Consider the following 24,776-nt stretch of genomic DNA (forward strand, 5'->3'; position numbering starts at 1 on the left):
GAAACTACTGTAGGTTTTGGCACCGAGGAGGAAGTCTGCTCCAAAGCCAGTACTGAACTCACGATGGGTTTGGGAGGTACAGATGGGGCAGAAGAATGATCTTTCAGTGCTAACCTGACTAGAGCCCCTGCGACTTCAGTCTGGTTAGGAACAAGCCCTACATGACCTCTGTGTTTCCGCTTGGACTTAGACTATACCCAACAACTTCAACCATGAAGGGCACCTGTCGCGGGAATGGCCTTGAGTTTAGGAACAGTCCCATGCCCACAGCGCCCAGTAATCTTAAACCTTTGCTTCCCTGCTTTTTCATTTAGTGCATGGTCATCTTATTGCCTGACCAAATAAAATGGTATTCGTTTTCAGAGACTGAAGGAAAGATTTAAGGACCAGATTACTCCTCTTTGCTCCAGGTGGTTGATAGGATCAGAGCTCTCTTTATCTGACCAATGACCTTGCTTTGACATGATTTTATCATCCTGTAAGAGATGCATCTGACAGTCATCTGAGACAGTGTTTCCTGCTGACATGGCACTGTTGTGAGGACCTCTTGGACTTGTGTTGGTTTCCCCCTGTTTTAGTTTCATTTCACTTCATTTTATAGTTCATATTTTAGTTAGGATGCTTTTAGCAAAGACCTTCTATATATTTTATCAGCTTGCATCTATTCTTGGAATACAGAGTACGTGCTGCTTGTTTAGTTAGCATTTGCACGACATGTAATCATTAGTTTCTGTCCAAGGCTAAGAACACTGTACATAATATGCTAGTTTGTGTTGCCAGTTCAGGCAATATCTTCTAACACCTAGACACAGCTTCACATCAGGACTGTGCTTCCAATACTGTAAGGTTTTATTTTAGAAGTGATGTACGGACCAGGAAATGTTAGAGGGCATTTCAGCCTCGGCAATCCTTGGACGAATACTGCACAATATTCAGCACATGCCCCTACTGTTATTCTCGCCCACTTTTGCAAATAATGAGATATGGTTCCCCAATTGAAGTGACGAGCAGACAAGTGGGGGACGTGCTTGACATTGTCTGTCATTTGACATGGTCTGTCATTTGACAGAGCAGTACCTTCCAGATGTACTAGGGGTGTTGACTTTGTCTTGGAAGGCTTCTTTTGGTATCAATACCTCTGGCCCTGCTGCTGGTGCTGATAGAGCCAGCAAGGGGGAATTGAACTCCCTGTGGTTAGCAGCGGTCTTCTCGCAACTTTTACTGAGGCTTGAAAAAATCTTTTTTTTTTCTTTCGAGCCTTACCTCCTTCAGGGTTTTGACCTCGTTCATTGTATTTACCATCTCCTCTATGAGCTGACCCAATGAGGAGGCTTTTGACAATAGTTTGTTTAGGATTTTCAACTGAGTGTCTAGCTTGAGTATAGCTAGACAAAGTCATAGCAATGTTAGAAGAGCAACTCCATGGCAATTATTTTTTGCCAACAGGCTCACCAAGAAATCACAGATTAACACAGCCTCCTCTGCCTGCTTCTTCCGTCTGCACATGCTACATGAGAATTTGAAGTGGCTACCCCCGCACATGATATGCACTGTGACCCAGGCACTCATCACCAGTCGAATAGACTAGGCAGCATCCTCTATGTAAGAATTGCCTTGCAATGCCTTCAGGGACTTCAAACCATACAGAATCTCGTGGTCAGTCTCATCCTCGACCTTCCCAGACATTCACACCACACTTCAGGCAACTTCACTGGCTCCTCATGCAGAAGAGGTGCGTCTTCAAGCTGCTGGCTCACACACACAAAGCTCTACACAAGGAAGGACCAGCCTACTTTAACCACTGCCTGAATTTCCATCAACCGTCAAGAAAACTACGCTCCTCCTCCCTGTCGCTTGCCCATACTCCACGCATCCACCGAAGCAGAAGTGGAGGACGTGCCTTCTCCCACATAGTAGAAAAAAACCTGGAACATCACCTCTCATCTGGAATTCTGTAGAGACTTCAAGATCTTGCCATTAGAATGAGCTGTTGAGACCTGCAAGTGCCTGGATACTCTAGAGTGCGATTAGTCACGCTTTGCAAACACTTTTTGATTGATTGAATAGCTCAAACAGTCATCTATAAAGAACTTCATCACTTTACATATCTACAGTGTATGTTCTACGAGAACTGTCATGCTAGTTTTCTTTCAGTGTGATAGCTGTTGTGCTGCACATCTTGATGTTTGTGTCGTCTGTGCACTTACTGTCTGGTGGCCATCCATTTCTAGGGCATGTCGTCTGACTGACATGACTATGACCAAATATTGCTTCAGATCAAACCTCAAGAAATCTGGGTCCTGCTGCGGTGGCCTGTATTTTTTTTAGAATACATGCAGCTGACTTTATTGTGGCTGTGGTCAGAAGCAACCTCAAAAGCAGAAGTCTTGGTGAAGGCCATGGCTGTAGCATCTCCAAATGATGGAAACGAAAGCTTGCAGTGCCTCTCCAGTTTCGAAGCATCCACGGTGAATACACTGTGATAATATCCACTTGTGAAACTATTGAAGGTTTAGTCTTAGAAGTGTTTGACGAGTGGGTGTTGTCTCCAGCACTGGGAAGTGCCATGGCAACATCAAGTGTTTCAACAGTGAAGAAGACGCTGTCAAGCGAGAATGGTAATGTCAGTGTCTGCTTGCGTCTTTACCAGACCTTCTATCGCTAGATCTCCGGCTATGGAGGTCTTTCTGAGGTGATGTCTCCTCCTTAGTGGAGGCTACATGGCTGGAGGGCTTTGCAGGTTTTTGTCTAATTCCTCTGGTGCTCTTTCACTCTTAGGCCTTCCAGCTTGCCTCTAAATTCGTAAATCTAATGCCGTCACCATCTCTGTGAAATCTTCGTGCAAAATTCACATACCTTCACTAAATATGGAGAGGGAATACACACTACACACACCTTTTAAGGGTCAATAACCACCTTATTTCTTCTTTGCCACCAATCATTGAGCTACTTAGAGTTTTTCAGTTGTAACGCTCAAAGGTTTATTGTACATTGTTCATAAACAAATCGTTGTACAGCACTGGAGGTTTATGCTAGGAATCTTAGATTCATTACAGATTTTCACTATTACCACTGACTGTCACTCGGTTCCACCGAGATAATTGTATCGAAATTAATTTTATTTGGGGACTTAACATGGATCCTGCCCTTGTGGACCTATGAAGAACAAACCTGTTTTATGCCATTTCCTTAACTAATATCGGACTCTGTTTTTTTTTTTTTTTCCGGGTGGGCCTTTTTGAAATAAACATATCATCCACTGTCTTTTCAAGTTGATTGTTCCTGGGCATAGCCATTTGAGAGTGCACGTTATGACCTCTGGACAGTGTGCTATTTAAAACGTCAATTTAATGTAACGTTTGCTAATGACATCAGAGCAACACTATTAATCGTAGGATTCTTGTTAATGTTACAGTAAAAAGTAAAACGTTGAGGCCACCTTTTCAGTTTCTCATTCATTTACTAAACATTGAACATTTACCTTCACTAAAGTAATTTGTAGGTCTGTGGGAAAACTCATTTGGCTGCCCCATTTCGGGGGTCACGCGTGGCTACAGAATTTCAGATGTGACAGTGGAATGGGCTGCACGTTTCTAACTTTTTGGCAACCTGCTTGAAGGTTAGCAACAGTAAGTGAAAACTCAACCCAGTCAGAGAAGGTGCCCACTGCATTGCAAATTTGGGATGGGTGACATGCAGAAAGAGGTGATGTGATGCGATGTGTTTGTTTGGTGTTAGAAATTGTGCAAGTTAACAGACACTGATTCATCTCTCTGTTTTTTTTAATGTTGTTATTCTTCTACAGCACCTTTGTCAACTTCTGGGAATGCTCGATTCTCTTCCATGGGATCCTCATCAATAGTAAGAATCATCAATAGTAAGGAGCACTGAATTATTTCCTCACACGTGCAGGGACCCTGGAGCACATAACACATATACATACAGATATATATATATATATATTTATTTATATGGAGATATTTATATATGCAGCTTATTTTAGAAAGGTAAAAACGTCTAATTTTTATAAGTTTTCCTTTAATAAATATGAAAAAACTCCAGAATTTCTGAAAATCAGAAAGAAAGGAGACATAGATTACAGTACTATGTTTTATTGAAGAGAAAACTGTTATGAAAAGCACAGACATTTTAGCCAAAAGACTGCATTCAGATTAACATAGTAAAGCAAATAAATGCCACTGTGCCTTTAAGGCTTCAGAGACCTCCAGTATCCCACCGTGCATCAGAGAAAATTGACAGTTAGGTGGCAGTTAAATCAGTCTTTTTTTCCAGTTCCTTCAGAAAGGATCCCATAGCACTTGCTCCTGAGGTTTTTTTTGTGAATAAAAGTGATTTTTCTCACACAAATTCAAACGAATTTGATTTCACTGGACATTTTTAAGTACATTTTGTACTTTTAAACAATTTTCTGACTAAAAAGTCGAGTTTTTTTCAGTCAAAATACCATTTCTCTTTTTTTATTTTATTTTAACAAATGCCTTTTCTGTGGGAGGCAGATGGCAATCTCAGACCCTCATTCAGTCTGCATTGTTTGTTTACCAGCTACTCATAATCTTGAGACATGTTATCATTGTAAATCTCTGTCAAGAAGTACTCTCAGGGACAGAGAAAAGAGCAGACTTCATGCAGAAAAAGTGAGACCTTCAAGTGGCCTTGGGCTGGTCAAAATCCTTCTTTACACAGCCCTCCTCCCTGGAACATCGAGGAAGGTCAAAAGAAAAACGACGTTCTTCGCCTCAGTCATCAGGTAGGAGGAAAGAAGTGCCTATCTGTCCCCTGCTGGCGTCGGGATCGACGTCAAGAGGAACAGTCCGACAGCCATCATCGTCAACAAGACCGGCGTCGGAGAAGTCATTGACGAGGCATGAGCAATCGACGTCAAGAGTTCCAATCCAGTCGACATGGCCAACTTCGCAAAAGTCTCCTTCGAAACAGGATCATTTGACATCGAGACAGGCTACATTGGCGACGGCTGGCTCACCGTCAACTAATTTGATGCCACAAGAAGTGTCGACAGGGCAAGATTCAACACCAAGGCCTACCTCACATCACCCAACGTCGACTCCACCTGCTGTGAGGATCCAATATAGATGGGAGACGGTCGACGTCAAGTACTCTTGGTGTCGTGTCAGATTCGACAGCGAGACAGGCCCAGTTCGACGTCACAACCAAGATTCTCGACGTTGAGAAGCAGATGTCTTTCTTCAGAGATCGGATCCGTTCATGAAGAGACAACGCCAGAGGCAGGCAAGTCCCCACTACAATCTGCGTCTTCCTCTAAAACATCAGACTCCAGGTTCGGATTATTCAAGAACCTATTCCCTGTCCAGAACACCCACACCTGCGCACGCGCCATCAAGGATGCCAGGCAGGTCTAGGAGTCCAATCAGAGGGAAAACAACAAGTAAAAAAAACATGATCTTGTAGATCTCGGTCTAGATCTACACATACCAGATCTCGGTCCAGGTCACATCACCACTACCGTTACAGGTCTTGAAGAAGGCATAGATCACCCAATTGGTCTTCGACTTCTTGTTCCTCCTTAATGTACTACCCACCACCGCTGTCGGGCTCCCCTCCATCTAGAGTTTCCCATGTGGACGACCTGGTTTCAATTCAATGATGTCATTATCAGGTGGGCGACAAAGCTAAACATTGACATTGCAACACCTGTGTCTAATTCATTGATCATTTTTGAAATTCTTCATCACAGGTCTTCTTCCAGACAACTACTTCCTTTAGTACCCGGCCTCCTTGAACCTGCCATGCAGACTTTTCTTTCTTCAGCATCTGTTCGAGCTGTATCATCAAGACTCCAGAAAAATATAAGACACCTGATCAAGAACCTTTGTTCCTCCGATCAGATCCTCCCCCAGATTTGGTTATTGTGACAGCTGCAAAAAAGACCCATGCCACTGCTTCATCCTCAACGACATCACCGGATAAAGATCCTAAACAATTTGACTTGATGGGGAAGAAAATGTGTAATACCTCAGCATCATACATGGGGGTATCAAGAGCAACGGCGTTGCTTGGCAGGTACAACAGATCTTTGTGGGACTCCCTCTCTACGTTTTCACAAAAACTACCTAAAGAGGACGGACAAGATTTTCAAGAAGTCTTAGAAAGAGTGTGGTCTAGTGGCAAACCAGATCATTAGCGCAGCGGCTGATGGCTCCTATCTCTCCGCTCCCGGGTATTCTCATGGCATCACTACGAGACGTTTATCATGGCTAAGACTCACAGGATGAAACCTGAAGCTCAGCAGAGAATATCAAATCCTTCCTTCAATGGATCGTCTCTTTTCAATACACACACCAGGAAAGGTCATACTGAACCGAAATGAAGTGTCAAATTCTCCTCTGCACACCTCGCCCATCAGCCAGACAAGTGGCATTGCTACTGGGATCAATGGCCTCCTGCATCTTCATTGTTCCCAATGCCAGGCTGCCCATGAGACCTCTACAGAAAGTTCTGGAAGATCAGTAGTCTTAATATTCCGACCAATGGGACGACAAGATACTTCTCAGAAAGAAAGTCAAACAATCCCTCCGATGGTGGAGCAGAAACAGCATTCACGGATAGGAGTTCCTTTTCTCCAAGAACTTCCAACACACACTTTGATCACAGATGCTTCCTTTCAGGGTTGGGGGGCTCACAAGGTTCCCTTACAAGTTCAGGTCCTGTGGTCTGACAAGGAAAACTTTATCATATAAACATGTTGGAATTAAGAGCAGTCCATCTAGCACTGAAATCCCTCTATCCTTCCATTCAGACGAACTCTCTGCTTGTTAAAATGAACAACACCACCACAATGTATTATTTGAACAAGCAAGAAGGGACCCGCTCTCGGACCCTATTGTTGGAAGCGCAAGCAATTTGGAAGTGGCTACTTGCCAGAACCTTGACGATATCTGGGGTTCACCTACCAGGATCCTTGAACACCCAAGCAAACTTTCCGAGCTGCACAAATGCAGAAGATCACAAATGGGTTCTAAACGACGACGTCATTCAAAATATTTTTAAGTAACCGCAAAAAGACCTATTTGTGGACGAAGCAATCAAAAAATGCTCAAGCTTCGCATCCAGGTTTTACCGTCCAGGGACAAAGGGCAATACCCTTTTGGTCAACTGGTCAGAAAGTTTTCTGTATGCATTTCCTCCCATTCCTCTAATTCCGATGGTCATCAACAAGCTTTACAGAGCCAGGATTGGATGATCCTAATAGCCCCTGCGTGGCCTTGCCAGTGGTGGTACATGGACCTACATCATCTCTCAGAGAAACCACACATGAGATTACCATGCAGACCGGATCTCCTTCACAAACTCGCGGGGAAAATACTCCATCCCAACCTTCCTTCCTTGAGCTTGACAGTATGGCTCCTGAATTCCTAAAATATGTCCATTTAGGTCTTTTGTAGGAATGTATGGACAGTCTCAAGGATCCCAAAAGACCATCGACGAGATGCACACATGTTTACATGGAAAATATTTTATTTGTGGTGCACCCACAACAATTTCCATCTGCTTCTTGTGCAGGAGAATGTCATTTTACCTCCTCCATCTGGCAAAATCAGGTTTGCTGTTTTCAACGATTAAGGTACATCTTGCGGCTACAACTGCTTGTAGAAAATCACCTTCTCAGACATCCTTTTTTTTAATGCCTGTTGTTAAAGATTTTTTAGAGGGTTTAAGAAAAGGTTTTCCTTCTGTTCGTTCACCCTCTACTCCCTGGGAGCTAAATGTGGTACCTTCAAAACTGATGGGTCCACCTTTTGAGCCGATAGATAAGTCTTCCCAGCATATCACATGGAAAAAAGCGTTTCTTGTACCTCCTGCCTTGGTGTGCAGAGTAAGGGAAATTCAGGCTTTCTGTGCAAAAGAGCCTTACACAGTGTTCCACGACAATAGGGTAGTTATGAGAACCCATCCTAGTTTCCTGCCCAAGGTGGTTTCTGATTTCCATATTAACCAGTCTATTTTGCTCCCTGTGTTTTTCCCCAAACCTTCCACGCCAGCAAAAAGAGCACTACACTCTTTAGATCTAAAAAGAGATCTAAAATTCTATTTGGATAAAACAAAATACATTAGACAATCTAATAAATTATTTGTGAGCTATGGAATAATCAGATCAGGCGTGGCTGCTTCCAAACAAACTATATCTAGATGGATAGTTTCTTGCATTGTATTTACCTATCAGTTAGCTAATAAGCAATTGACTGCCAGGCCCAAAGCCCATGCTACCAGGGGCAAGGCAGCAACAATAGCTCTTCTGAAAAATGTCCCTATGTCTGAAATCTGCAAAGCAGCGATGTGGAGATCGGTACATACTTTCACAATACATTGCTGTCTCGATTCAGATACCGGAGCAGACACCCAAGTGGGACAGGCCTCGTCATGAAACCTGTTTAAATGAACTGATCAACTGCTGTAGCTTAATCCAGCTTCGTCTGCAGCTGTATGGAGTGGGCTTGCTACTCTGTTCAGTGCTTATGACTATTGATGAGGATCTCCTGGAAGAGAAGGATAAGTTACTTAACTGTAATCCTAGCTCTTTTCCAGGGGAATCCTCATCAAAGTTGAAAGCAACCCTCCCCGGACGAATCATCACATACATTAGTTCAGGTTTTAGTGGAGTTTTCTCATTCTCAACTTCACCGTTAAAAAAGAACTGATTTAGCTGCCACCTGTCACCTTTCTCTTACCTCTGAGGCATGGTGAGATACTGGAAGTCTCTGAGACCTTAAAGGAACAGTGCCATTTATTTGCTTTACCATGTTAATATGAATGCAGTCTATTGGCTAAAAAGGTCTTTGCTTTTCATTACAGTTTTGTCTTCATAGTACTGTTATCTATGTCTCCCTTCTTTATGTGCTCTGGGATCCCCTCACATGGGCAGGAATAATTCAGTGCTTATGACTTTGATGAGGATTCCTCCTAGAAGAAAACTAGGATTACAGGTAAGTAACATATTGGCTGCGTCCAAAAAAATCTTCTCCAAAAGATGCTGTCCCTTTTTTCAAGAGAACTCGAGTCTTTATCAGGCTTTTCTTAGAAGTTCACGCTGCATTTAAAAGTCCTACAACAACTTGGTCAATTTTGGGAAGAGCCATTGCTCTGCCTAGTTGCCACAGATAAAAACAAGAATTTCCTTCATTCCAAGATCAGTGCAAGGATCCTCCACTGCAACTTTGCTCCTGTGGCCCTTAGGTACAAATATCTGGATGTTCCTGAAATTGTACATAAATTCTGAAGGACGCTAGGAACCCCTCCCACCAGATCCTGCTATGCTATGAAATGAAAAAGATTCTTTGGTGTATTTCTAATGAAGATACCCCTTTATCTCTCCAAGAGGAAAGCCTTAATGCCCTGCCTATTGCACCTGGCAAAGACATCCATTTAATATGGTTCTATTCTGTTCACTTGTTTAAGATAATAACAGTCTGAATGATATCTTCTTAAACTGTCCGTTCAAGAATACAGGCTTGTAACATGGAGAAGTTGAAGACGAAATCCACTTACCTTCACTGCGCCACCTTCATGAGAGTAGAAGATAGTATTTTAAAAAGTGATTACGGCATGTTTGAGTCCATGCTTATATATAAGCTCTTATCATGCAAGGGCTAATTTCTATTACCTATAACTCTAATTGGAAAAGTAAGGGGAGGTAACATCAGTAGCTTTCCAAAAGGATCTCAAACATTTGAAGCACAGCCATCGGGAGAATCCTACATACCTTCTGTAAGCATTAGGATGCATCTTTCCACAAATGCAGCTTTTCACCTGGCAGCTTTGGACAGACTACTTTTTTGAAGTCTGGTTTGGCAAATGCTGTTTCTCTCTTCCAGCAAACATGAAGCTTTGGAATCCAGTTTAATATCTGCTGAATAAGAGGAAGAGAAAAATATAGAAAGGAAGAACAAATTACCTTCATAGTCTTTCTGGTACTCTTCGCTTTTACACTCTCTCCTTCACAACACCTGCTCAGCCATCCCATCTTTTAGTATGTATTATGCTCCAACCTTAAATAGTAGAAATACATGTGGCAGTTGGGATAGGATGGTTCTCGTGGTTGGTGGAGCACTGATGGGTCCTGCAGTCGAGATTTTTCGATTGATATCTTTGGAGAAGTGACAGCATCTTCTGGAGCTGCATCTTGTGGTGCCCCCTCCATTGTTCCTATTGCCAACCAACTGTGAAGGTGGTATTATACGAACTGAGAGTACCTGAATAACTATGAAGGACAGGTTTTTCTTTTATTTATAGTGTAACTTGTGAGGGGTGGCGATGATTGGCCCCCAAAAGTGCGGTCTGGTTGTACTTTCCTGGTGCAGTTAATATTGATCCGTGCTTAGACTACAAGAACACACTGAATTATGCAGGCTGTTGGTTTGGGGTGTTATGTGCTAGGATCGAATTCTGGCAGGTGGAAGTTAAACATTTACTTTTTTTTAGCTTCTGAATGCCACAAATGTGGCAACAAATGGTGTGGTTTCAATTGTAGGATTACTCCCACCTCGTGGGCATGAATTCTTGGCTGTAGAAATATGATGTGTGTCCTAGACGTTTGTGTTATTATTATTGTAACGAACTGTAGAAAACATTGTTAATGTTGCAGCTTGTGGAAAAAGCACACCTACCTTGTCCTGTTCATGAGGGCCACACTGAATTTGTGCGTCGTTCGCAGGTAGATCTAAAGTTGTAATAATATTGATGCAGATGTTGCTAAACCATTGACATTGATAGTTGATGATGACTTAGACACTGAAATGTGAAAAAAGACTTTGCAGCTTCAACAATAGACTTTAGGTCTAGCTAGAGGTTTTTGACTCAAATCAATGCAATGCCAGGCACAATTCTCTTTATCAGTGAGAAGGTGAAATGTTGCTGTTCTTTCCTGCTAATGCAGCATGCAGTGTGTTGCAGTGGTTAGTTTGGTACACTTTAAGTGTGTACATTTGTATTTGAATGTCACTAGGCGTGGGTTCTTAAGTGGCTGTAAGGAGATTGGGGCTGATTGAGATCACACAGTCCTATAAGACCACCCTTGTCTTCCCCATGAACCCAAACAGTACTGGGTGCCATGGTATGGCATGCAGATATATATTGAGATAGCGAAAGAGAGACTGGTGAGCTCTAGAGCATGGCCGGTAAAGAAAGTAACTGCATACCAGGCCCATATTGGAGCCTGAAGATGAGCATGGTACTGTACATAACAATAAGAATTATTTACTGTTATAGACTCATTATCAGATGTCATAAATACAAAATAAATGGATCTGATGATGAGGTGCAAAGTACTTGTCACAGCTTAACTTTGAGAAAATGTGGGTGCAGCCAAAGAGACAGGGGAGGAGTCTGTTAATGTATGAATTCATAGCAGCGAGAACAGATCTTAAGTTTTAGATAGGACCTGGCCTTGATGTCAAGATGCCTTGGCCAGCCTTTTTCCCCAGGACGATAAAATGGCTCCATGAGCTAGGCATTTGCTGTGGACATCTTTTGTGACTTGCAGGTTGCAATACTGACTTCCCACAGGACAGACACTGCGTTAAATCCGCCCGGTGGAATAAATTGAGATACTAATAAAGGGGGTAGTAGTATCAGATGTTCTTTAGAATGCTAAAGATCTGCACAACCATGGTAGCAGCATGGAGTGTTTAAACACATTACTGTCTTGTCAGTCTGTAAAATCATTCTTTTCTTGTACATTTTGTTTACACATTTTAGGCTCCCAACCAAACAGGTGAACAGGAGCTGGAGAGCCTTGTCTTGAAACTCTCCGTTTTGAAGGACTTCTTGTCCAGCATTGAAAAGAAGGTAAGTCGAGGTAGGGCTGAGTCTGTTCCTATTCTGCCACTCCAGTGTTTTATTTTTTTAAAACTTTCAATCTGTTCATTCCTACACACATGTCTGATAATTAGCGTGTATTAATTACACTGGGGGAATTAGGACGAAGTGAACCCTCAAGCTGAAAGAATAAGATTGTGAGTTAGATGGATAAAAGGCATTACCCAGCATCATTATGGAAGCAGGGTACCTCAGACACTGCCGGGTTGTGCCAAACTGGTAGTGGGAGCATGGATGCCTCACTTTTGAAACAGGTTGGAAGGACTTCCTGCCAAAACTTGCGCCTCTCAGGATAAGTGACACCCTTAAGAATTGAAACAATAGCAAGATTATAGCCCATGGAATCTAACTGGGATATCCACACTAAGAAATGTGTGGCATCAAACAGGACTGAATGTCTACGATTAGCTATGTTCCAAACGTAAGATAGCTGATTCTTCTGAAGCCTGCTAGTATATATAACTAAAGCATGCAGTGTTGTGCCAGTGGCTAACAGACTAGATGGTCCAGTATTACTTCCTAGTGTACAGAACACTGTTTGAGCAGATATGCAAAAATACCTTAAGTGCAGAACCCTGATTAATGACATTCATACTACATTGGGCCCCTTGAGGGTCCCATTGGGTGAAAGATCTGGGTCCAAGAAGATAAACAGGAAGAGGTACTGATGTACCTACTCCAAAGAGATAGAAAACAGATCTGAGTATGGCTGATACAGTTCAGGTGGTACACAGAATACATTTAAGGGGTATTCAGTTGAAACAATTCAGGAAAGTGTAGAATGTTCTGTGCTGAGTGTGTGTGGTGAAAACATCAGTTTTACCTTATCATATGGTCGCATTTCAGGGATGTTGGGAAAATGTATGAAATGTACTCGCCACAGTGACAGATACTGTGTTTAAAATGCCCAGTTACCTATATTGGGTATGTGGGATGAACGAATACCATCAAGGTGTATTAAAGTAATGCACAATATTGTGCTACGGCTTGCACACAGCTTGCACAATGGCCTAAAGTGCTTCAACGCGTCGTCCGGGCTAGTAAGCACTATGTAAGAGCAGTTACAATAATGCTCAGAGGTAGGGCAGTGTAGAACCTGCTGCAGTGGAGGAAAAGGTGTTCAAAGAAATTGGGGGTTACACAATAATTACTGTAAGGTTGCAAGGAGAAATACACTATGCAATTTGAGGAAGAGTTTTATCGCAAGCTTCTCAGTAAGTGAGAAGGCACGTTGATGGAGTGGCCCCGTAATGGAACTCTGATGCCTACTCTTTCTTTATGGTATATTATTGGCATTGCTACTATACAATAAAAAAGGAAACGTTAATTAAAATAGTCTTAAAAAGAGATTGGCTGTAAGGAACAGATTATATGTCATGCAGTTAATATCTGGCTACACATCTCACATGTTAATAGTACTTTTTTGTTTTCCGTCATGCAAATGTCGCTTTTACAATCCCATGCAACATTTTCCCTCAAACTGTTGCTCCTTTTCTGTTTTAGGAGTTTTTTTCAGTAGTTGTGTGGACAGCATCTGCAATGAGATTCCTACAGTCTGAATGTAATCGCAGTGTTCTATTTCTCCTTTTGTTAGGCACTGAAAGCTCTGCAGGACATGAGCACTACTGCACAATCTGCTCCAACACAGCCATCGTCCCGGAAGTCCAGGTCCATCCCAGTGAAAGCCTTCGAGGTAATCTTCCATCTCTAGCATTGAATCTTTTGTAGATTCACCCTCTTCAATCATTCCTTGCTGTGGCAATCTAAATAGCTGCTCACGTCTGTTTGAGCCTTGCTTCCATCTACAAAATACTGCTTTCCCATAGTTCTAAATAGCTGAAAGTGCAGCCTTTCAGGAGAACTCCATCATATAAGCTCAGCTGTGCCATGGGCCATCCCATTGGTTCATAAACATACCTTGGGTCCCATGTAGTGGAGTAGTTCAAACATCATGGTACAAAATTGAGTGTTTGTGCATTATTTGGGAGCTTTATGTATCACTGTATGTCTCCTTACATTTATTTTAAAATATTGGAATAAACGTTCATGTTTATGGCTTACCTCAAGCGCTGCTGATTGCAGTGCATGGCTACTACTCGATGGACCTCTTATGTAATGGCATATATTTTTAATGCTTTTATTATCATTTTCATTAAACAATGCACGAGTACAAACCTCGGGCATAGCATTTACATAATACATCAACCATGCCATAGATGAGCTGGGAGTATAATGATAGACTGATTTTATGCCATCAAAGTAAATGCCAGCTAAGCCAAGTTACCTGCTCTGAAAGACTTAACTTGTCTTTTGTGGTGTTTGTACTGCCTGCGTCTGGTCATTTCTTTGTGTATTTTCCCATAGCCTGGGTAAAAAACGCATCATTTTTTTGTGGATATAGAAGACCAATCGCTGAAACACACCTCTGTGTGTAATTCATACTTATACCAAGCGGCACATGCTAGATATCCGCTTGGAGTGGGACAGGGCAGGTTACAAAGGTAAGCTGCCAGGAAAACCTTTGCTCTGACTATTATTGGCAGCAGGAAAAACATTAGCAGCAGGACAGATATTGTAAATAATACTTGTCCTTTGTACTATGCTTTCAAAATACTGCATAGGTGTATGCATAGAACTTTGTTCAAACCAAGCACAAGTTCGTAAGTTGGGCTCTGTGGTCACTTATCCATGGTGTAATGCCTTATTCACACAGTTATTCTATGATTTGAAAGCAGGGGCTTCTCTTCAGGGTGCACATTGAGTGGCAATGACTTGGGCACCTTGTGACTGGGTGAAGCACAAAAATGGTGCTGTGTGATGGTGGTGTTATGCAGAATGTGAGTATTACACTTGAGCAGATAAGGTTTTGTATTGTCATAATGTACTACCAGTCTGGACCTTGAGTTGATGTAGCTCCCATGCAATGTTTGGGTACCCAAGCTTTAGAGTCATGTCCAGTACATACACTGCCACTTTTGTTTGATACATGTAGCCTTCTGCATATACGCCATTGCTGTCGTGGGTTTGTCTTCAAGGTTGCTTGCTCCAACCATCTTCACCGACAGCTGAGTAAGATGATGAAGGTGGCAACCGTCACTTACTTTGCTGTCTTAACGGGGCTCTTTGAATAAGAAAACGTGTGTGCCTTCTTGCAAAATGCTAGCTCTCTAAATCATAGGCCTTCTGTTTCTGCAATATTGAGTTGTGCATATCATACACTGTGGGAAGTAAAGGCTGTTTGGGCCAGGGCCTGTTACTATCTAGATACGTTTCACTTAAATCCAGTAGTTGACAATTACAGGAACGGTTCTGTTAACTTAGTCTGGTAAGGTGTCCCCTCCCGCCTGGGATACCTTAAGCTTCAGTCATTTGCTAGCCGATGACTGCAGCTTGTGTACCCTGCTTCACACCATCTGCCTCTTCAGATTTCTTTTGGCTACTATATTGTCTTTTCTTTATTTAATCAGGTGAAGCTGGACATGAACTTGGCAGATCTCACTAAGATCCGGAAAACTATGAAATACACGCTGAGCGTGGATGTGGAGGGTGGGAAGCTGGTGGTGATGAAGAAGCAGAAAGATTCCCAAGAAGACTGGAACACCTTCACTCATGATAAGAGTAAGAATGCATATGCTTGAAGGGCCTGCATCTTTTTCTTCTTTTGACTCTTGCTTCAGGGCTTCAGTTAGTCCTCTGTTATTTCATAGGTTAACCCTGATGATTTCATGAGAAACATGCCTTTAAGTCACTGACAGCACAAGCACTGGTCTGAACTCTGGGAAACTCAGGGGTTATCATTAAGAGTGTTATTCCTCTAAATTATGCCTTATTATGTACATAACAACTATCAAGGGTTCCAGGATCTGTAAATAAGCAATAAGCTTAAACCCTTATTTTTTTCGTAATTGACACACATGATGTATGTAAAGTAGTTGATGACATAGTAAGACTTGCAGCATTGACACCCCCTCCATAACACAACATCTAGTGCTACCCATTGCATCAGACAGTGCACAATGGCCTTTCTCTTCTTTATACTGTCTTGTGCCAGCCCTTGAGGAGAGAAAGGAAATAGATAAAATAGAACATTTTACATTTTATTTGTAATAAATAGTTAAATAAAGCCATTATATTAGAATCACATCAACAAAATCATTTAAAAATCTCAAAATCTGATAGAGCCTTCTAGTTGCAGATTCCTTACATTAGATTTTTCCCCCCGGTGTCAGACGGGATCTGGAGATTTTTTCTTCGAGCGACACCCTTGTGTGTCAGTAGATGGCGTCCGTCGACTCCGTGGCGTATGGAGTAGTACATAGAGGCCGCCTCAGCGCAGTGATGTCAATTCTTTTCTTTCCGCGCCACACGCTGATCTGGAGTGAGCTACCCTGGTCTCTTTTTGACCGAGTTCGACTGTTTTGTCTAATTTTTTGGTGAGTTTCTGGTGCGTCGAGATGTCCGAGAAAACCGGTTTCAAGTTGTGCGAAGACTGTCACCACATGATGTTGGTGACGGATCTGGCCTGTTTGTGGTGCTTGGAGCGCGACCACGACCAAAACTTGAGCTATGAGTGCCACATAGGTCCTGGTTTCGCACAAGGAGAAAGTCTTAAGACCATTTGTGGAGCCACCACCATTCTTCTTCCTCCAAGTCTTTGAGGACAGGTAAGAAGTAGTCGTCAAAGCAGTTCTGTTGCCCTTCAGCTTCATCCTGTCACTCAGCTGATGCGATGCAGGAGGAGCGTCAATGCTCACGGCATCAGTCTTTGGAGCCTGCTTCTGGGTCTGCTATGTGCTTCCCCGAATTTCCGGGAGCCGGAGTGACCCCTGCTCAATTAAAGGAGTTTTATGAGGCCATGTGCCTCATTTTTGGGCAGGCCAACCCTGATACGGTGCCTTCAGGCGCAAGGGGTTCGGACAAGGGGCCTTCAGGTTCCACTCCGGCAGCTTTGGCTCCAGCCACCGAGGTCGCCTCCAGACCCACTCGCGGATCTGCACTGACGCCGGTCGTACCACTGAGACCCTCCCTGCCGCAAGTTCGATTGTCGATGCTCCCGATGTCGGTGCGGCTCATCATCGACGTCAACCTGATCCTTATCCCCGACGACTCTGAGTCAGAACGGCATCGGCCACCGCCGCCTCCGTCTTCGATGGGGCCTACTCACCACAGGTCGGATTTGGACCCATTTCCTTGTGGGTATGGATTCGAGGAAAGATTGGAGGGGTGCCTGGACCCTTATGAATACCAGGAAGACCCATCTTTGGACTGGGCACAGGAATTGGGAGAGGCCAATGGACTGGACACTTCTCCAGATGCTGTCTCCTTCTACCGTGGATACGGCGGAGGGAGCACCTTAAGCTATTATGGTCAGTAAGGTGGCTGAGGTCCTTGGCCTTGAGCTACCTACTGTACAGGTCAGGTCCAATCTCCTGATGGAGGTGCTTCAGCCAGGGGCTTTCACATCTGAGCCCTTTTTGCCATTCAATGAAGCCCTCACCGATGTCCTTTTGGGTACTTAGTCCTGCTCACAGGAGCCCCTGTGTTGGGTTTGGACCATCACACACCGCGATCAGCCCGCCCCAAATGACCCTAAATTCCTGTCCCAACACCCCATGCCTGAAAGTCTTTTCATCCAAGCCTCCTCTTCCTCCGGTGCATTCCCTTCCACACCCTCAGATAGAGAATCAAAAAGGCTGGAACAATTTGGGGAAAATATGTTTTCTCCCTCAGGTCTCACGCTGCGGTGCATGAACACAGCATGTCTTTTGGGCTGCTATACCCACTCTCTGTGGGATACGGCCGCGTAAGTTCTGCTGCTTATACCGGAGAAGGCCCGTGCTGTCGTCTCCCAAGCTGTCAACGATGGGAGAGATGTAGCGAAGTTCACGATCTGATGTGGGCTGCACACGACCGACTCTCTGGGCAAATCGGTTGCTACGATGGTGGCCTTGAGACGCCACGCCTGGTTGCATACTCCTAGTTTTTCGGGGGATGTCCAACAGTCTCTAATGGTCATACCCTTTGATGGCTCCCGTCTCTTTGGCGACAAGGCTCCTGGGCTATGGCTCGGTCCCTTGGCCTTTCCGGTGCCCCTCACTCCAACAGTCCACCTTTCACCCCTTTCATGGCCACAGAAGGGGCTCGCTGTAGGAAGTTGGCTCTGTTTATACTATCTCAAAGTGAGAGATAGTGTGTACAGAGTCCAAGGGTTCCCCTTAGAGATTGATAGCGGCACAGTTAGATAATTCGAATGCTCTATTTTGTGGTAGTGTGGTCGAGCAGTAGGCTTACCAGAGGGTAGTGTTAAGCATTTGTTGTACATCTTTTCTGTAACAACAGGCATGAGCCTTTGAGCGTCACCACCAGGTGTTACTGTTCCTGCAGGGGGAGGTGAGATGCACCTCCACCCAGTGCAGGCTTTGTTCCTGGCCACAGAGTGACAAAGGCACTCACCCCATGTGGCCAGAAACTTCTCTGATTGTGGCAGACTGGCAGGAACTGGTCACCCTAACACTAAGAATTGCAGTGGTATACAGGGGGCATCTCTAAGATGCCCTCTGTGTGCATTTTTCAATATATCCCACACTGGCATCAGTGTGCATTTATTGTGATGAGAAGTTTGATACCAAACGTCCCAGATTTCAGTGTAGTCATTATGGTGCAGTGGAGTTCGTGTTTGACAGACTCCCAGACCATATACTCTTTATAGCTACCCTGCACTTACAATGTCTAAGGTTTTGCTTAGACGCTGTAGGGCTCATGCAGCTATTCCCTCACCTGTGGTATAGTGCACCCTGCCTTAGGGCTGTAAGACCTGCTAGAGGGGTGACTTAACAATGCCACAGGTAGTGTGAGGTTGGCATGGCACTCTGAGAGGAGTGCCATGTCGACTTAGTCATTTTCTCCCCACCAGCGCACACACGCTGTGAGGCAGTGTGTATGTGCTGAGTGAGGGGTCCCCAGGGTGGCATAATACATGCTGTAATCCTTAGAGACCTTCCCTGGCCACATGGCCCTTGGTACCAGGGGTACCAGTTACAGGGGACTTATCTGTGTGCCTGGGCTGTGCCAATTGTGGGAACAAAGGTACAGTTTAGGGAAAGAACATTGGTGCTGGGGCCTGGTTAGCAGGGTCCAGCACATTTTCAATCATAACTGGCATCAACAAAAGGCAGAAAGTTAAGGGGTAACCATGCCAAGGGAGGCATTTCCCTACACTCCCTGTCTTGGTGGCTCCGGACTTGGCACGGGGAGTTTGGTATCTAGAGCTATTGAGCATGGCCACCGATCCTCCACTTAGGCTGCCTCTTTGGGTGGATATTCTGTTGCAGCAACAGGGGACGGTTCTCCACCCAAACCTGTCCAATCTCCGCCTTCATGCGTGGAGATTGAGCGGTGGCAGTTGATGACTTGTGATCTTTCACCCGAAGTCTGCGATGTTATCTTGGCAGCCAAGCTTCCTTCCACCAAAACGGTATATGCCTGTCGTTAGCATAAATTTGTGGCATGGTGTACCAACAAATCTGTTGATCCCCTCTCTGCTCCTCTATCTGAAGTTGTTTTGTTCATTCTTTCTTTGGACCAGCAGGGCTCTGCTTTGGGCACCCTTAAAGGGTATTTTTCAGCCTTTTTTAGGCTACCTGATCAGCCCTCACTCTTTAAATCTTCTATTGTGAATAGATTCATTGAAGGTCTCACCCATTCATTTCCTCCCACTCTAATTATCATGCCTCAGTGGGACCTCAGTCTTGTCCTTACTTAATGTGTACTCCCTTCAAGCCGATGCACAATTGCCCTTTACGGCTCCTCACTTTCAAGACTGTCTTCCTTGTTGCCATCACTTCTGCTTGCAGAGTGAGTGAGCTTCACGCTCTTTCTTCCAAACCTCCATTCTTGTCTGTGCACCCTGACAAAGTGGTGTTGTGCATTAAGGCTTCCTTCCTTCCCAAGGTTGTTATGCCTTTTCATGTAGGCCAGTCCATCACCTTGCCTATTTTTTTTACGAACCGCCACATCCTTCCCATGAGGAGAGACTCCGCCGTCTGGACCCAAAAAGAGCGTTGGCATTCTATCTGAATCGTACTAAATATTTCCTGGTGGACAATCAATGTGTGTGGTTGCGAAGAAAGGGAAGGCCGTGCAAAAACGTACCATCTCTTGATGTGTACTTCTTTGCATCAAGATTTGCTTCTCGGCCAAAGCGTAGCACCCCCCTGAGGGTTTGCGCGCTCATTCCACCAGAGCAACTGCCTCTTCCGCTGCGTTAGCACACGGAGTTTCTGTCCTGGAATATCTGCCAGGCATCTATGTTGGTGTCCCTGCACACGTTTGCTATACATCACTGCCTAGACAGTCAGGTCTGACGGAACGGCTACTTAGGTTGTTTGGTCCTGCAGGACTTTCTAGTATGATCTTGGTTCGCAGCCCACCCACGAGGATGACATTGCTTCGGTATCTATTCTAAGGTAAGGAATTTGCAACTAGAAGTCTCTATCAGATGTACAAGTTACTTACCTTCGGTAATAAATTATCTGGTAGAGACATATTCTAGTTGCAGATTTCTTACCAACCCACCCATCTTCCCCGCTTGCGAACCGATTTCTAGGGACAGTGTAGGAAGTTGGCTCTGTATTTACTATTTCAAAGTAAGAAATAGCATGCACAGAGTCCAAGGGTTCCCCTTAGAGGTAAGATAGTGGCAAAAAGAGATAATTCCAATGCTCTATTTTGTGGTAGTGTGGTCGAGCAGTAGGCTTATCAGAGGGTAGTGTTAAGCATTTGTTGTACACACACAGGCAATAAATGAGGAGCACACACTCCGACAATTCCAGGCAATAGGTTTTTATATAGAAAAATATCTTTTCTTAGTTTATTTTAAGAACCACAGGTTCAAGATTTCAAACAATACTTTAAATGAAAGGCATTTCACTCAGGTATCGTAGGAACTTTGAATGATCACAATAGCATGTACAGTTTTGGCAAAAATGGCAATAAGCTATTTTAAAATTGGACAGTACAAAAATCAACAGTTCCTGGGGGAGGTAAGTAAATGTTAGTTTCACAGGTAAGTAAAGCACTTACAGGGTTCAAAGTTGGGTCCAAGGTAGCCCAACGTTGGGGGTTCAGGGCAACCCCAAAGTTACCACACCAGCAGCTCAGGGCCGGTTAGGTGCAGAGGTCAAAGTGGTGCCCAAAACACATAGGTTTCAATGGAAATAGGGGTGCTCCGGTTCCAGTCTGCCAGCAGGTAAGTACCTGCGACTTCGGAGGGCAGACCAGGGGGGTTTTGTAGGGCACCGGGGGGAGGGGGGGGGGACACAAGCAGGCACAGAAAGTACACCCTCAGCGCCACAGGGACGGCCGGTGCAGAGTGCAAACAGGTGTCTGGTTCGAAATAGGTTTCAATGGAAGACCCGGGGTCTCTTCAGCGATACAGGCAATTGGGGGGGCTCCTCGGGGTAGCCACCACCTGGGCTAGGAAGAGGACCGCCTGGGGGTCGCTCCTGCACTGGAGGTCGGATCCTTCAGGTCCTGGGGGCTGCGGCTGCAGTGTGTTTACCAGGCGTCTGGTTCTTTGAAGCAGGCAGTCGCGGTCAGGGGGAGCCTCTGGATTCCCTTTGTAGGCGTCGCTGTGGGGGCTCAGGGGGGTCAACTCTGGCTACTCACGGGCTCGCAGTCGCCGGGGAGTCCTCCCTGTAGTGTTGGTTTTCCGCAGGTCGAGCCGGGGGCGTCGGGTGCAGAGTGGAAAGTCTCACGCTTCCGGCGGGAAACGTGTGGTCTTTAAAAGTTGCTTCTTTGTTGCAAAGTTGCAGTTTCTTTGGAACAGGGCCGCTGTCCTCAGGAGTTCTTGGTCGTTTTAGATGCAGGGTAGTCCTCTGAGGCTTCAGAGGTCGCTGGACCCTGGGGGATGCGTCGCTGTTGCAGTTTTTCTTGAAGTGGGGAGACAGGCCGGTAGGGTTGGGGCCAAAGCAGTTGGTGTCTCCGTCTTCTCTGCAGGGCTTCAGGTCAGCAGTCCTTCTTCGTCTTCAGGTTTCAGGAATCTATCTTCCTCGGTTCTAGGGGCCCCTAAATACTCGATTTAGGGGTGTGTTTAGGTCTGGGAGGATAGTAGCCAATGGCTACTAGCCCTGAGGGTGGCTACACCCTCTTTGTGCCTCCTCCCGGTGGGGAGGGGGTCACATCCCTAATCCTATTGGGGGAATCCTCCATCTGCAAGATGGAGGATTTCTAAAAGTCAGTCACCTCAGCTCAGGACACCTTGGGGGTTGTCCTGACTGGCCAGTGACGACTCCTTGTTTTTCTCATTATCTCCTCTGGCCTTGCCGCCAAAAGTGGGGGCTGTGGCCGGAGGGGCGGGCATCTCCACTAGCTGGGATGCCCTGTGGCGCTGTAACAAAGGGGGTGAGCCTTTGAAGCTCGCCACCAGGTGTTACAGTTCCTGCAGGGGGAGGTGAGAAGCACCTCCACCCATTACAGGCTTTGTTCCTGGCCACAGAGTGACAAAGGCACTCTCCCCTTGTGGCCAGCAACATGTCTGGTGTGTGGCAGGCTGGTAAAACTAGTCAGCCCACACTGGAAGTCGGGTATGTTTTCAGGGGGCATCTCTAAGATGCCCTCTGGGTGTATTTCACAATAAAATGTTCACTGGCATCAGTGTGCATTTATTGTGCTGAGAAGTTTGATACCACACTTCCCAGTTTTCAGTGTAGCCATTATGGTGCTGTGGAGTTCGTGTTTGACAGACTCCCAGACCATACACTCTTATGGCTACCCTGCACTTACAATGTCTAAGATTTTGCTTAGACACTGTAGGGGCATAGTGCTCATGCACTTATGCCCTCACCTATGGTGTAGTGCACCCTTAGGGCTGTAAGGCCTGCTAGAGGGGTGACTTATCTATGCCATAGACAGTGGGAGGTTGGCATGGCACTCTGAGGGGAGTGTCATGTCGACTTGGTCATTTTCTCCCCACCAGCACACACAAGCTGGCAAGCAGTGTGTCTGTGCTGAGTGAGGGGTCCACAGGGTGGCATAAGACATGCTGCAGCCCTTAGAGACCTTCCCTGGTATCAGGGCCCTTGGTACCAGGGGTACCAGTTACAAGGGACTTACCTGGGTGCCAGGGTGTGCCAATTGTGGAGACAAAGTTACAGGTTAGGGAAAGAACACTGGTGCTGGGGCCTGGTTAGCAGGCCTCAGCACACTTTCAAATCATAACTTGGCATCAGCAAAGGCAAAAAGTCAGGGGGTAACCATGCCAAGGAAGCATTCCTTTCAGACAGGGATTCCTCCTTCAGGTCCTTAGCTCTGGGGCACCAATCTCGGTGTTCTTAGCGGCTCTGCGCTTTGGCGTGGAAAAACTTTAAAAGAAACTGATGTCACTGCTCTGAGGCGGTGTCTATGTACTACTTCCGATGTCATCACGGCGACTACGATGCCGACGACGCACGCGGAGTCTACCAGCGCCGCCTACTGACTCGCAAGGGTATTGCTCGAAGAGAACATCTCCGGATCCAGACTGATGCCTGGAGGAAAATTCTAAGGTAAGGAATCTGCGACTAGAATATGTCTCTACCAGATATTTCATTACTGAAGGTAAGTAACTTGTACATTATGTAAAATCCAGCGTCCATAACAGTATCACCTTGGAAAAATACACAATTGTTAACAGTTAAGCAAGTTATAAAAATAAAATAAAAAAAAGAAGTACATGCATTGCAGTGGGAATGCCTGTTCCCATGTTTTTCCCCCCAACCTGAACTATAAGTTTTGTGGACATCTGGTACTTGATTTGCACATAAAATATGCAAGCAGTTTAAAACTAAGATTTCATGTCTCACCAGCATAACCCAATGTTAGATTTCTTGGAGCTTTTTAAAAGCCTGGCTCAAAAACCTGATTATTTGCACATTAAGGGGGTCATTCCGACCCTGGCGGTCCATGCCCGCCAGGGCCAGGGACCGCGGAAGTACCGCCAACAGGCTGGCGGTGCTTCCAGGGCTATTCTGACCACGGCGGTAAAGCCGCGGTCAGAAAAGGGGAACCGGCGGTTTCCCGCCGGTTTTCCCCTGGCCCAGGGAATCCTCTTCCGACCCCCTTCCCGCCACCCTGTTTCTGGTGGTTCTTACCGCCAGGAACAGGATGGCGGGAAAGGGTGTCGTGGGGCCCCCTAACAGGGCACCATACAGATTTTCACTGTCTGCTTGTCAGACAGTGAAAATCGCGACGGGTGCCACTGCACCCGTCGCACCCCAGCAACTCCGCCGGCTCCATTCGGAGCCGGCATCCTTGTTGCAGGGGCTTTCCCGCTGGGCCGTCATTCGGCGGTAACCGCATGGCGGGCGGCGACCGCCGCCCGCCGCGGTCAGAATGACCGCCTAAGTCTTCTATTTTCCCTGTTAAAACATGCTATAACTACTTGCCAGCTTGTATACACTCCCAGATTCTTAAAGGCATGGCGTAAAATGATCGTTGCTCAAACTGGAGTTTGTGAGTGATAGTTTCTGGGACTTGCTTGCACCATCTAGATTCTTCTTTTTTTTTTTTTTTTTTTTTTTAATTTCATTTGGGACATAGTTCCAGAATTGGGAAATCACCTAGACCCAGACACATTAATTTTATTTTCGTGTGTACACAACAGAAGCCAAGATATGCCTGTTGCGCTAGGGTTTTATAGGGTTGTTTGATAAACCATGAATAAGCTTGCTTTGCAATGACATTTTTATCGTCTGAAGTGATAACTCTTGCATATTTCTGTTTACCCATTTCTTAAAAACTTTAAAAGATGCTGACGGCTCCCACAACCCATTTATTTGCATGTTTTTTATACTAGACACTAGATAGACTCTGATGTGGTTGGTCCTGATACATGTAGATCGTTCCACCCAAAAAATTCGATTTAACGT

The 24,776-nt window shown here is 45.1% G+C and overlaps 1 protein-coding gene across 2 annotated transcripts in view; it reads left to right on the plus strand.

The window, feature by feature from the left end:
* INPPL1 (inositol polyphosphate phosphatase like 1) overlaps positions 1-24,776 on the plus strand; it is an 818,513-nt gene that overhangs the window by 444,505 nt on the left and 349,232 nt on the right. For both annotated transcript variants that reach the window (XM_069203762.1, XM_069203763.1), the window contains exons 7-9: positions 11,752-11,841; positions 13,466-13,564; positions 15,339-15,489. In XM_069203762.1, coding sequence (XP_069059863.1) covers positions 11,752-11,841; positions 13,466-13,564; positions 15,339-15,489 — 340 coding nt within the window. The remainder of the gene's footprint in view (positions 1-11,751; positions 11,842-13,465; positions 13,565-15,338; positions 15,490-24,776) is intronic.

This window comes from Pleurodeles waltl, chromosome 8 (genome assembly GCF_031143425.1).
Source record: "Pleurodeles waltl isolate 20211129_DDA chromosome 8, aPleWal1.hap1.20221129, whole genome shotgun sequence".
NCBI lineage: Eukaryota > Metazoa > Chordata > Amphibia > Caudata > Salamandridae > Pleurodeles > Pleurodeles waltl.